Source organism: Nannospalax galili, unplaced genomic scaffold (assembly GCF_000622305.1).
Source record: "Nannospalax galili isolate Female #2095 unplaced genomic scaffold, S.galili_v1.0 scaffold1437, whole genome shotgun sequence".
Taxonomy (NCBI): Eukaryota; Metazoa; Chordata; class Mammalia; order Rodentia; family Spalacidae; genus Nannospalax; species Nannospalax galili.
Window position 1 is genome coordinate 1,748,646 of NW_008341050.1, and position 13,266 is coordinate 1,761,911.

At 50.2% G+C, this 13,266-nt stretch overlaps 1 protein-coding gene across 10 annotated transcripts in view; it reads right to left on the reverse strand.

The window, feature by feature from the left end:
* Window positions 1-744: 744 nt before the first annotated feature.
* The window catches only part of Chst3 (carbohydrate sulfotransferase 3), a 36,203-nt gene continuing 23,681 nt past the window's right edge, over window positions 745-13,266 (reverse strand). For all 10 annotated transcript variants that reach the window (XM_017799024.2, XM_029565143.1, XM_029565144.1 and 7 more), the window contains exons 2-3: window positions 7,354-7,599; window positions 745-6,245 (exon numbers count right to left, since the gene is read on the reverse strand). In XM_017799024.2, coding sequence (XP_017654513.1) covers window positions 4,961-6,245; window positions 7,354-7,511 — 1,443 coding nt within the window. In that variant the 5' untranslated portion in view covers window positions 7,512-7,599 and the 3' untranslated portion in view covers window positions 745-4,960. The remainder of the gene's footprint in view (window positions 6,246-7,353; window positions 7,600-13,266) is intronic.

Consider the following 13,266-nt stretch of genomic DNA (forward strand, 5'->3'; position numbering starts at 1 on the left):
CTTGAAAGAACTCTATTACATTCCTTAGCTGAAAAGGTCCTTAGACATCTTCTCCTGTGTGTTTTGTTTTGTGTTTGTTTTTGTTTATCTTTTTGAGATAGAGTCTTCCTATAGCCCCAGCTGGCCTGGAACTTACTATGTAAACCAGGTTGGCCTTGAACTCACAGAGGTTGCCTGCCTCTGCCTTCTGAGTACAGGAATTAAAGGTGTGTGACACTAGTCCCCAGCTTCTCCTGTGGTTTTTGAAGTTTGGTTGAAGGCAAAATGAAATCACAAGCTTAACATGTAAAATGGATCTATCCTTCAACTAGCCCACTTTTGAATCTCTAAAGAGACTTTTTGATGACAGTGTTTGTAAGCCAGTTATACCCTTCATTCCTAAAGGAAAGGGAGGCCCAGAGAAGGCAAGTGACTTGGTCCAAGGTCAGACAAAGCTGGACCTTGTCACAGATTCCATGATGGCTGCCCTAATGCTCCTGTCTCTGCCCCTAATACCTCATGTCATGCTTTTAGCTGGCTCCTCCAAGCACAGGCACTAGTCTGGCCATCCTGGGGTCACAAAGAACATTTTCCAGCTACCACCCCCCACATTTACCCATGTTCCTCTTGGGCCTACAACCTTTGAGCATGGGTAGGAAAAACATGCTGGAAGTCTTTCCTATTCCTATTAATGGTTTTTCTCCTGTTTGTTTTTAGCACTCAGTTATTGATAAGAACAAGTGAAAAGAATCAGTACAAAATTTGTTTGTTGTATGTTTCCATTTTTAATTAAATAAGTCAGGTAAGCCACCAGGCAAAGGGTTCACATTCTATTTCACAAAGCAGACCCTGAGCACCAGGCCAGTTCTCAGATGGGCAGGCCTGGCCTTTCCAGGAGATGAAAGATTGACTGTGGCTGTCTGTGACCACAGTGAGGACATCTGGGATAGTGATTGCAAGAAAGCTGGGGCCATGTGGGGCAGCACCAGAGGCAGAGCAGAATGTACCACACATGTATGTACATACATGTGAACATATATGTACATGTCATGGCTGTGCGGGCTGGGAAGGGGATGTCCTGTACTGTGTGGCAGTGAGGCAGGACGCAGGGTCCAGGTCTAGGCCCAAAGGTAGTATCTGTAGGGCCCACGATGGAGGGGAGGACAGTTGTTAGGCACAGAGACTAGACTATGCAGGTGAGATGGGAACTTCGCAGGGGGTCAAGTTCAAGCCCAAAGTTGGCAGAACCATGTGATATGGTCATTCTGTTTGTCCACTAAGCAGCTGGTCTGCAGCATGAGCTAAGACAGTTATGATAGTGTCATGCTTCTGTCCTTAGAAACACATAAGGAGTCTGTTCCCATGTAATGACAGAGGATACAGGTCAAAGGATCTTAAGGCATTGGAAGTTGCCAGTTCTGCCTCATGTTTTTGAGGTAAAGCATGGTTCTAGTCTCTCTGAGAATGTGGGAAGTTGGGAGGGGATGTAGTTGTGCTCAGGAAACCCATCTCCTCCTTCCCATCAAGCTGAACCATACCTCAAGGTCTTCACAAACAACACACCAATTTGGGGCCTTGATTTGAGTGATGTTGTTTCTTTTGGTGCAGACAGGTTGGCAGGACCCATTTGGCTTCTTCAAGGGTCTGATCCCCACCCCACCCCTTGCTCTTCCTGTCTTTGAACCATCTTCTGCCTTTGTGGGTGTCGTAGGAGAGGATTCAGGCACCCAATCTTCTGCTTCTATCCTTAAAAGTCCAGGACCTCTCAAGGGATAAGCCCACGTTCAACTGAAACAGGTTCTGGTACAAGAGAGGGTTAACAGATCTCTAGAGCTGGGATCAAGCCATTCAGTGCTTCTGCTGCCTTCCTACCACACAGGCCAGGCTGCTCATCAGGGACAGAGACCCATGACTTCCTGCTGGAGCCCCTTCCGTGGTAACCAAAATGGTAGGAAAGGATGTTACTGTGATGGGCCCTTGGGTGCCCGCTCCTCTTTGGAGCTGGGTTAGCAGCTGCCCCCATGCCACTGGCAGGATCACGTTTTCCACCCAGCTCTATGCTGAGAGCCCTAAAACACAACTCCAGCACATGCCCAGTGGATACAGCCAATATTTACCCCTATACTGTCCCTCCCCAAACCTGAGGGCTCATACCAGATTGCTGAGCCTCAAGAGGCTGTTTCAAGGCCACGCCTATCTCAGACACCTGAGCAAAGGTATCATAGCAGAAAACGGCCTCTTCTGGTTTTTTCAGATTAATGAGAGAAGTCGCAGAACCTCCTTAGCATTCTGGGTCACCATGAGCTGGTGCCACTGTCTTGGTCCTGCCTCGTCCTCAGAACTGTCTCCAGGTGTCCTGATGTGTGTGGCATGTGAATGGTTCCTATTATTATTACTGTACCTCTTGATTTGGGTACAGCTTTGAGCCCTTGCAAATAATATTATCAGTCTCTTCTTTTCACAAAATAAATAAAGTCAATTTGCAGCGTATACAACATTGTCAATGTCCTGAGAAGTCCCAAAGATCCATTCTGGGAACTGTCCTCAGAGAGCTGAGAGATGGAGGCCTGGGCCCCAGAGGCAGGAAAGAAGGAAAGAGGTGCCCAGACCAGCCTCCCCACCCCATGTGGGGAACAGAGCCAGGACCCTGGCCTGGGTGGGGATAGTGGGAGGGAGTGGGAAGATGCTGGCACTCTTGAGCCTACCCACAGCTTCCTGTCCCTATCAAGTACCAAGAGCTAGTGTCCCTTTGACCCCAAATAAGAGCCAGCCTCTTGCACAGTTTGTTCTTTGACTGTCAAAACCCAGAGGAAAGGTTTGTTCAAAGGACTGAAGCTCCCCTGTGCATGGGACCCCGTAGTGACCAGGGAGATAATGAACCCACAAGTTGGCCAGTGTCCTCACCTTCAAAAACTGCAGTGTCCTGCTGGGTCACTGGTTCCTCCTCCGAAGCAGTGCCAGCTGGACTCCCACACTTTACTCCCCTCCCTCCAGGATATGTGTTGGACTCTATGAGGGATTTTCAAACATAGTTTGTTCTCCAGGGGGAAATACAGACTGCTCAGGATACTTGGAAAGAATGCTGGTGGCCTTTTTTTTAAAGTTAAGGTTTCATGTAGCCTAGGTTGGCCTCAAACTCAGTATGTAGTTGAGGATGACGTTTAACTTTGAATCCTCCTGCCTTCATCTCCTGAGTACTGGGATTACAGGCATGTGCCACCATACCTGGTTTGTGTAGTACTAAGAACTGAGGCTTCTGGCATGCTAGGCAAGTATTCTCCTAACTGTGCTCCAGCCTCATTGGTGGCTTCTGAGAGTCAGTCCACATGGAGTTCACACAGAACTGCCTGTAGGCAGCCTCGGGCCTCTGTGTGGCTCTGATCATACCTGAGGGAAAGCCCCCTTTCTGGTCTTCCCCTCTGCCAGGAAATGAGTGCTCCTTGTTGGCCTCCCCATCCTCCTCAGCTCAAACCCAGCTGCTTCTGAGCAGTACTCCTAAAGAAACAAGGCCAAAAACAGCCATAAAACAAAAAAAGCACCAAGCCATAAATAACTTAAAAAAACAAAAACAAACAAAAAAAAAAACCCCAGCCTATTCCAAGTTGAGCAAGCCTCTTCCCAGAACCTTAAAGCAGACATTCCTTTTAGACACTAGTTTAACCATGGCAACTCACTGGCTGACCTCTGTCTACCAGGAGGGAAAAGGCAGGCTGCTCAGGGAGGGTGAGCCCTGATGTGACTTCTTTCAGAGCTTGCGGAAGTTCTTGGCCAGCCCCAGATGAGGGAAGCCTGGCTGGACATACTAGTGTCTGTGAGCTGTCTACTGCCTCTAGAGACTGAAGCTGGGTCTGCTGGTCAGGCCCAGGCAGCCTTCGAATATGGACATGCTCCTGAGCAGTGAGCTGAGCTCAATGGGACCTTTGGAACGCAGTCATCTGAAGGCTGACCATACCACCTGTAAACATGCTGCCTGCCAGTCATGCCATGTGGATGGGTCAGAGGTGGTAGCCACAAGAATCCCAGACACTCAGGGGTCAGTGCTTAGGCAACTGTTCAATCCCAGCCCTGCTCAGGGAGCAGTGCCCTTTCAAATAACTCTAAAATATATTTGAAAGCTCCTTTTTAGGAATGTGATAGAGAAAAACACTATGGCCATAAAGAATGGGAAAAGTTTTCTGTACCTACGAGTGTGTGTGCATGTGTATATGTGTGTTCTCATCTGTGTGCTGTGTTTGTATGTATGCTTTGTTTTACCTTGTATTTGTAGTGCTGGGGACCAAACCTAAGGCCTTGTGCATGTTAGGCAAGGGCTTTACCACTGAACCACACCCCCTAGCCCTAGGGTCTTTATATATATATTTGTGGGTTTTGTTCTACACAGAATGGGGAATCAAATCATTTTGTACTGATTGGTGAACAGCCATTGTCACCTTGGGAGCTTTAAATGCCCTCTTCCTCACCCTGGGCTGCCCTCTGCCTTGTAAGGACCCAACTAGGCCCCAGGTTTCTCTGTCTCAGATAGGAAAAGGTTAACACCGCCTACAGCAGGTCTGAATGACTATCGAGGGCCTAGCCACTTCTGGTCGTTAAATATTTGGACTCTGGCCCACACAGCCTCCAGGCTTTTCTGTGCTTCATGTGTGTTTCTGTGTGTGAGAGAAAGCGAGCCACGGGGGATCAACAGGCAGAAGCAGAAACACATCTGGGCCTACTCAGGACGCTGAAGGCTCTGAGGTGTGGGTGTGACCAGCCTGGTCAAAGGGACAGGGCACTGTGTTGTTCTCAGAGGAGCCCCAGGGGAGGCTAGCTGGACGGGGGATGAGGGGGTGGGGGGGGCGCTACTGCTAGAGGAGGGGCTGTGCTCCAATCAGAGCTCCCCATTTTGGCTCTTTGCCTTTGCTGCGACTCATTGCCGGCCTGGGTATGAGGAAAGCTGGGCCAACCTTTCACGAGGAGGGGTCCAAGGGGTCCCAGGGCCCCCCTACGTGACCCAGAAAGTGCCCTGCTCCTCCAGCAGGCTGATGGAGCGGTTGGTGAGCGAAGCAGCGTCCCTCGCCAGCTTGTAGCCGAAGAGGCGCATGGCCGGGCCGCAGGCGGCCTGCACCACCTGAGCCAGCTTGAAGGGCATGCTGAACCGCCACTTCTCGAACTGCTCCGAGGAGTTCTTCTGCGTGGAGTAGACGTCGCTGCCGTCGTGGGCCGCCTGGGTATTCTTCTGGATCCAGTCCTCCACCTGCGGGGTCAAGGGGATGCCCGCGAAGTGGTACATCTCGCGCGCCTTCTGCAGGGGTCTGAGCGCCACATCCTCGTAGCGCACCAGCATGTAGCGGCCCCGCAGCCAGGCGGGCTGTTGCAGGCCCAGCTCTGCCGACAGACGGATACTCTCGCAGTTGCCCCGCAACCGCTGCACTTCCTCCTCCCTCAACGGGTCCTGTCCTTCGACCAGCCACTTCTTCCAGCTCTCGTACTTGCCCGCGAAGGCCACCATGCGCGAGGCCAGCACGGCCCGGGGGTCGCGCACCAGCTGGATGACACGCAGGTCCAGCCGCGGGTCCTCTGCCAGCGGCTGCAGGAACTCCAGCTGTCGGATGCGCACAGCCTTGAGGGCCATGTGGTCCTTACCGCGGCAGGCCTCAGCGGCCAAGGTCACATTGAGGGGTCCGCACCGGCGGTTCTTGCAGCGGTATTTCTCGAAGACCTTCTTGACGAAGGGTGTGCACACCGGGTCCTCGCAGAGCGAGCGGCTGGATCCCCGGCGGAACATGAACTGAGTCAAGTGGTCCTCCGGCAACGGGCTGATGAAGGGCTCCAGCACGTACAGGTCACACAGAAACAGCTGCTTGAGGACATCGCGGTAGACCAGCGCCGAGCCCGCCGCGTTGGCGCCTCCAGGCTTGAAGGACACCGTGCGCTCGATGTGCCACAGCGGCTCGAAGAGGTAGAAGATATTTCCTTGTTGGTTGAAGAACTCGCCCACGAACGAGGAGCCCGTGCGGGTGGTGGCCATGAGGAGCACGTGACGCCGGGGTCCTGAGCTGGCAGGCTGGGATGGCTTCTCTGCCACCCCCTCTGGCTCCTGGGCCTCCACCGCTGGCTCCACGCCCAGCTGCAGGCTGAGGTTGTGCAGGCGGCTCTGCAGCTGGGAGAAGGCAGAATCCAGCTCGCTTAGGGACAAGAGGGATGCGTTCTCCGCCAAGAGCAGGGCTGGGTCGGTGTTGTTGGCATCCATCACAGATTGGGGGATTTGCTTCAGCCTGTCTGAGACCCTGATAAGGGCAAAGGGACAAGAGCAAGAGTGAATGATTTTGGGGGAGGGGGAGGGGACTGTCCTCTGTGCAACTGTAAACAGTCTTCTAAGTCTGTCTTAGTTGGGGCTACCCCAGAGCAGACCTAGAGGCTAGGGTTTGAATGTGGTTTCTTTGGCACATAACCCAGGGAGGACTGGGTAGGGAAGTGAAACAGTTCATGAATGTGGGCTGCCTGGGGGTCACCCCTGCAGGCACATAAGGCTCACTTTCACTAGGGGACTCAGAGGTGCTTTACACCCCTGATACTTCTGGCTTGCCTGGGTGCAAGTGGGTATAGTTGCTTTCAGGTAGAATTGCAACGGTATGCAGAGGCATGAGTTGATTATTCACATGGAGGACCAGGTGGGCTGCTGTACAGTCCAGTCCTTTCATGGGGCTTTCATGAAGGTCTTGTGCCTAGAAGATCAGGCCTATGAAATGGCTCTGTATCCAGAAGGCCCACTGTTCATAGCAGTACACTGCCAACTCAAGAGGTGTGGGGACATTCCCAGAGTGGCCTACCTGAGGGGCACTCCCCTGGAATTGAATGATATACGACCCAGGCAGCTGTCCATGATGGCCCTACCCACCAGAGTAGCCATACCAGGACCCTGCCTTCCCATGAGCTCACCCTTACCCGTGACATCAAGACTTGTAGAGGGGATGTGCCATAGTTCTAGAATAGGAAGTAAAGTAATAATAATTTGTAGTCACAACCAGCAAAGACCAGGCAACAGCTATGTAGTGGGCTATAAGCAAAATGCTTTTGCATTTTCTTAATTAATATTTCCAACAAAGCATGCTGCATCATTAGTCAAAAGTTATGAAGAAGAACCACTTCAATCAAATGAAGTGCTTTGCCTAATTGACTGCAGCTGGGCAGTGCCACTATGCAGATGCCAACCTGGGTTGCCCATGTGTGGAGCCTGTTTTACCACTATGCTCATGACCTCAGCTTAAGACACAGGAGGGTCCTGGTGATTCCTTATTGAAGGTATATGTGTCCTGGTCCACAGGAAGCTTTAGAGTCACTTCTGTCCTCAGCCACCCCACCTTGATAAAAGAGATTTGTGGTTGAGTCCCTCACCTGGATATGATTTTATTTTCTTTTTCAATGAAGATGAAAACTATCACTATAAAGACCAGGAACAAGGTATATTTGCTCCTCATCTTCAGGCTGTGCACGAAGTCCCAGCAGTCCTGGGACAAAGCAAATCCTTTCTCCATGAAGAGAGGAGGCGCCATGGGACTCCTCACGTTGGCCACAGGCACTCAGCTCAGGGGCATCACTTGGGACCCGACTTGTCTTCTTCAGGTGGGAGACAACCTTGTCCTGTGAAGAGACAGGCAGTCAGGATGTCCATGTCTATAGATGGGGAACAAAGAGACATCTTTCCACCAGACTTTTGAAGATCCTGGCCTGGTCTGTCAGACAAGACCCCAGGCCCACTCTCAAAACATGAGATTTCAGGTGTCCCTACCTTGAGACAGGATATCACTATGTAGTCCAGGCTGATCTGGAACTCTTTATCCTCCTGTTCCAGCATTTCAACAGCTGGGATTACAGATATACTCCACTACACTTGGTTGAGGTTTCTTTAATAGGTCATTTTAAAATGCTAACAAAAGCCAGGTATGGTAGCCTCACACCTATAATCTCAGCATTCTGGAGGTGAGGTAGAAAGATCAGGAGTTCGAGGTCATCCTCAGCTACATAGTGAGTTTGAGACCAATCTGGGCTACTTGAGACCCTGTCTTAAGAAAAACAAAAGTTGGTTCAGTGGTTAAGAGTATGTACTGCTCTTGCAGAGGATCCGAGTTCAGTTCCAAGCACCCACACGTCAGATCACAACTGTCTATTACTCTATTTCCAGACGATATGATACCCTCTTTTGGCCTTCACCAGCACCAGGCATGTGCACCATGTACATACATACGTGTAGGCAAAACACTCATACACATAAATACCACCACCAACAAAGCCCAACAACCAAATATTGCTGCTACGGCAGGGAGCTATTACTCTAGTTCTTAATAAACTTTGCTTTCTTTCCCTTCAAAAACAAAAACTGGGGCTGGAGTCTCTTGCAGAAGACCCAGGTTCGAATCCAGCACCCACATGGTAGCTAACAACCTTCTGTAATTCCAGTTCCAGGAGGTCTGATACCTTCTTCTGTCCTCCTTGGGCACTGCATGACATGAGTGCACTTACATACATGCAAGCATAACACTCATACACATAAAATAAAAAAAATTTTAAAAATTTTTTGAAAACAAAAACAGCAACACCTAAAATGCTAACAAAGAGTCAGGATATGATGAAACAGACCTATAATCTCAGTACTCAGGAAGCTGAGGCAGGAATATTGTTAAGGTCAATGCTAGTAAAAACTACAGTGTTCCATTGTGCTAGCCTGGAACTATATAGTGATACCCTTTCCCAATAATGAATGAATGAATAGAATGCTAGCAAACCTTTTATCCTCTCCCTCAGTGTCTCTGTTGATCTCACAGGTGAAAGGCATGCAGAATCCAGGTCACAAAGGATGGTTAGGTAAACAGGAGACCATAAAGACAGTGATCCCAAAAGTATAATGGTCCTATAATAGCTTGGGACCAACAATGTCATAGGGCAGTGCACGTTTGTGGTGATACCCTTGTAAACCACCCATCATACAAAAGGATAACACAGGGCTGTGGATGTGGCTCAGCTGGCAAAGTACTTGGCTAGCATGCACAAAACCTTGGGTTTGATCTGCAGCACTGCGTAAAACCCGGTGTGGGAGGTAAACACCTGTAATCCCAGCCAGCTATCGGGAGGTGGAGGCAGGAGGATCAGAAGTTCAAGGTTATCCTTGGCTAAAAACAAACATAGTGTGGTAGGCTGATTCTTCATTTGTATTTCCAGGGTCTCTGGATTGCACAGAGAGGCCAAGGAGGGGGGCTGGAGATGTAGCTCAGTGGTAGAGCACTTGCATAGCTTAAGACTGGTATGAAGAACACATTTGGTACATGGAAGTGATTAAAAAAGAGATGGGTCTGGGCGTGGTGGTGCACACCTTTAATCCTAGCACCCAAGAGGCAGAGGCAGGCGATCTTTGTGAGTTCCAGGCCAGCTGGGGCTACAGGGAGACCCTGTCTCAGAGAGAGAGAGAGAGAGAGAGAGAGAGAGAGAGAGAGAGAGAGAGAGAAACAGGGCTGGAGAGATGGCTTAGCAGTTAAGAGCACTGGTTGTTCTTGTAGAAGACTCAGGTTTGAATCCTAGCACCCACAAGGTGGTGAACAACCATCCAGAATGCCAGTTCCAAGGGATCTGATACCCTCTTCTGTCCTCTGCATGCAATGCATCACATGGGTACACTTAAATACATGCAGGCAATACATGAATACACATAAAACACCAATAATAAAAAAAATATTTTTAAAAGAGATGGGAGAGAAGGTATAGGTAGAGTGGGAGGTATGTATTCTCCCTCCTGGGTCTAGCACCTTTGGTAAGATTTAAGAATTGATTAGGCCTGTTGGTCATGATCTGTAATCACAGCTACTCAGAAGGCAGAAGCAGGAAGACTGCAAGTTCAAGCCCTGTCTGGTCAATTCACCAAGAACCTATCTCAAAAATAAAGTCAATAGGGGTCTGGGAACAAAGTTCAGTGGAAAAGTCCTTGCCTGGCATGCTCAAGACCCTAGGTTCATTCTCTAGCCCAGCAAAACCAAAACCAGGCTGGGTGTGGTGGCACATGCCTTTAACCCCAGCACTCAGGAAGCAGAGGCAGGCGGATCTCTGTGAATTCGAGGCCAGCCTGGTCTACATAGTGAGTTCCAGGTCAGCTGGAGCTACAGGGAGACTGTATCTCAAAAAAAGACCAAAAAAAAAAAAAAAAAACCCCAACCAAAACCAGGTTTAAGAGTTGGGTTACTCTGATGACAAGCTTCTAATAAACCTTTTCCTCTCCTCCCAGTGACTGTTTCTATTTTGGAGTTGCTGGCCCAGCCTACTCACCCTCAGAACAATACAAGGTTCCTATGAGCCTTCTGGTACTGCCCTAAAAGGAAGAAGCAGGGCTGAACACTGGCAGACCGTAGTTCCTTCGCCCACCCACACAGGCTCCTGGGTAGCCTTGGAAGTCCAAGGGCCAGGTGGCCACCTGGAGAGCTGTGGGTTCCGGGGGTGTGTATGAGAAGCCACAGGGTCATGAGGGAGAGGGATGAGGCCCCAGATTAGGGGTGGGGGGCACTGGGTAAAGGCTCAACAGAGCTTGCCCTGCAAGGGGCCCTGTGTAAGAAGTGGATTCTAGCCAGGTGATGGCATTAAGTTCCAGTACTCAGGAGGCAGAGGCAGGTGGATCTCTCTGAGATAAAATCCAGCCTGGTCTACATAGTGAGTTCCAGGCTAGCCAGGGCTACACAGTAAGACCCTATCTGGAAAAAAAAAGAGTGGGACATCTGTGACAGGTTCATCTGTATGAACATTTGTGCCACCTGCTTCCCAAGGCTCACAGGCACAGGCTGGTCCTGCACCACTTGCCTGGCTCTTGGGAAGAGCTGGAAGCATCTACCACCGCTTCCTATGAACCCTTTCTCAGCTTCTCCTATTCAGTGGCTCTTAGCTCCCTAGTCTGCCTGCCAAGGTGCAGGTAGAGACCACCCCTGCAGCATACCCTGGCCAGTAGTGAAAGATGCCAGGGCCTGTGCCCAGCCCAGCTCTGCCTAGGTACAGGGGCCATGAGATAGCACTCTCTAGATAGTGCTGAACCAGTGCTCTGCCTGCTAGGAGCAAACACCAGAGGCAGAAAGAGAAGTCAAATGCCAAGTTTTCCCACGGCAGCTCCCATCTGGTGAGCACCACTGTGTGCTAGGCCCTAGCAGATACCAGACGTCTTTTGAGGGAGCAGCACCCAGATGTGCCCTCCAGGAGCTGGCAGTGGGCACTGGATCATCTGGGAAATATTCCCACTACCACCCATGATAATCAATCACAGTTCTCAAGAGCATCACCCTCCTGACTCACTTTCCCCTGCTCATTACCCTCAGCCCTCTTCTTCTGTAATGTCCCTCCCTAAAACAGCACACTGGGAGGACCCTCAGTCACCTCCAGTGAGAGGGTGACTCCTGCTGAGTCTCATCCAGGGGCCTAAGCTGCTGTGTACCCCTCTCTCCTGCAGCCCCTCTGTTCTCCCTTCCTGCCCTCTGGCCATCCTCGGCCTCCTCTGGGATCACCTGGGGTGTGCTCTTCCTTTTCTCTGGACTCTGTCATTAGGCAGTGGCGGTTCCCACCTCAAGGGGCTCACTCTTCTCTCCTGTTCCTTCATCAGCACTGCTTTGTCTTTCAGTTGACTCCCAGCCCACCTTTTTCTCCCAACCCTTTTCCTACCCCGAACACACGGGGGCGCCCACGAGCACCTGAGCACAGCTGAGCAGACACCAGCTCCTAGCCCTGTCTGCACAAGCTTCTCAGACATCCAGCCCGGTCCTTCAGCTCACTCCAGCTGCAGCAAACTTCCATGCCTAACTCAGAGCACAGCACAAATCCCCCAAGGCTCCTGGGGATGGGAATCTGGGTCTTCGGCCACTCCTGGGGATGGGAATCTGGGTCTTCGGCCACCCCTCCTCACCCCAGCCTCTGCTCACACCATGGCCCTGGCACTTCCTGCCACTCCCCACCCGGGGGCGCTGTCAAGCTGGTTTCTTCACCAGAGCTGCTTCCATTTGATGTGTGCCCCCAAGACCATGCTTCTTCGTACAAAATGTTGTTTTAGACCTTCTCTGCTGGGCCAACACACAGGACTCGGCTCCAGGGTCCTCTCCCCCGGCTCCTTCCCTGACCACCTCCATCACTTTCCATCTGCTTTGTTTCCTTCCTGGAAGCAAGTGTTCGTTTCCACTCAGGTGGCTGTTCCACAAGAGGAGGGTCACTGTCCACCCTGTCTTTGTGAGGCTGAATAGTAAGATGATGGGAAAGCTCCCTATGGGAACTGGCTTAGGCTTCCCATTTCTCACTGGCTGTGAGGACTTCACATACCACACTTCACACAACTGACAAAATCAGTACAGATTGTCTCCACAAATACAATATTCATTTTTCTAAGACTGCTAAAAACAACAACCTGTTGTTTAACCTGTTTAACCATATTGGCACTCCTGCCCACACAGACCTGAACCATGCACCTCAAAAGTACCTTACAGGGACTGGAGCAATGGCTCAGTGGTTAACAAAACTTGTTGCTCTTCCAGAGGACCCTGGTTCAATTCCCAGCACCTACATGGTGGCTAACAACTGTCCTGTAACTCCAGTTCCAGGGGATCTCCACCCCCTCTTCTGGCCTCTACAGGTATTATACATACATGGTACACTTACATACATGCAGGTAAATCACTCATACACATAAAAATAATTAAAAAAATTTAAAAACCATCTTATGATTTCATTTAGATGAAAATCTTTTTTATATTTTATTTATTATTTTTATTATTTTATGTGTATGAATGCATTGTCTGCATGTAGGTACTCCTGTGTCATGCAATGCCCTCGGAGGTCAGAAGAGGTCATCAGATCCGCTGGAACTGGAGTTAAGGATGGTTGTTAGCCGCCATGTGGGTGCTAGGAAACGAACTCAGGTCCTCTGAAAGAGCAGTCAGTACTTTTTAACTGCTGAGCCATCTCTCCAGCCCCCACAGAGAAAAATTCTTTGAAGTTAAGAAAAAAGAAAAATGCCTTTCCCAGAATACTTAGCCCAATGCAAGACGCTTAACCACTCTAGGTCATTGATAGCAAGTACCAGGGGAGGGGGCTGGAGAGATGGCTCAGCGGTTGAGAACACTGTTCTTGCAGAAGACCCCGGTTTGAATCCCAGGGTCCACATGGCAGCTAACAACTGTCTGCAACTCCAGTTCCAGGGGATCCAACAGCCTCCTTTGTCCTCCTTAGGCATTGCATGACACAGGTGCACTTACCTACATGCAGGCAATATATGCATACACATAAAATAAAAATAATTAA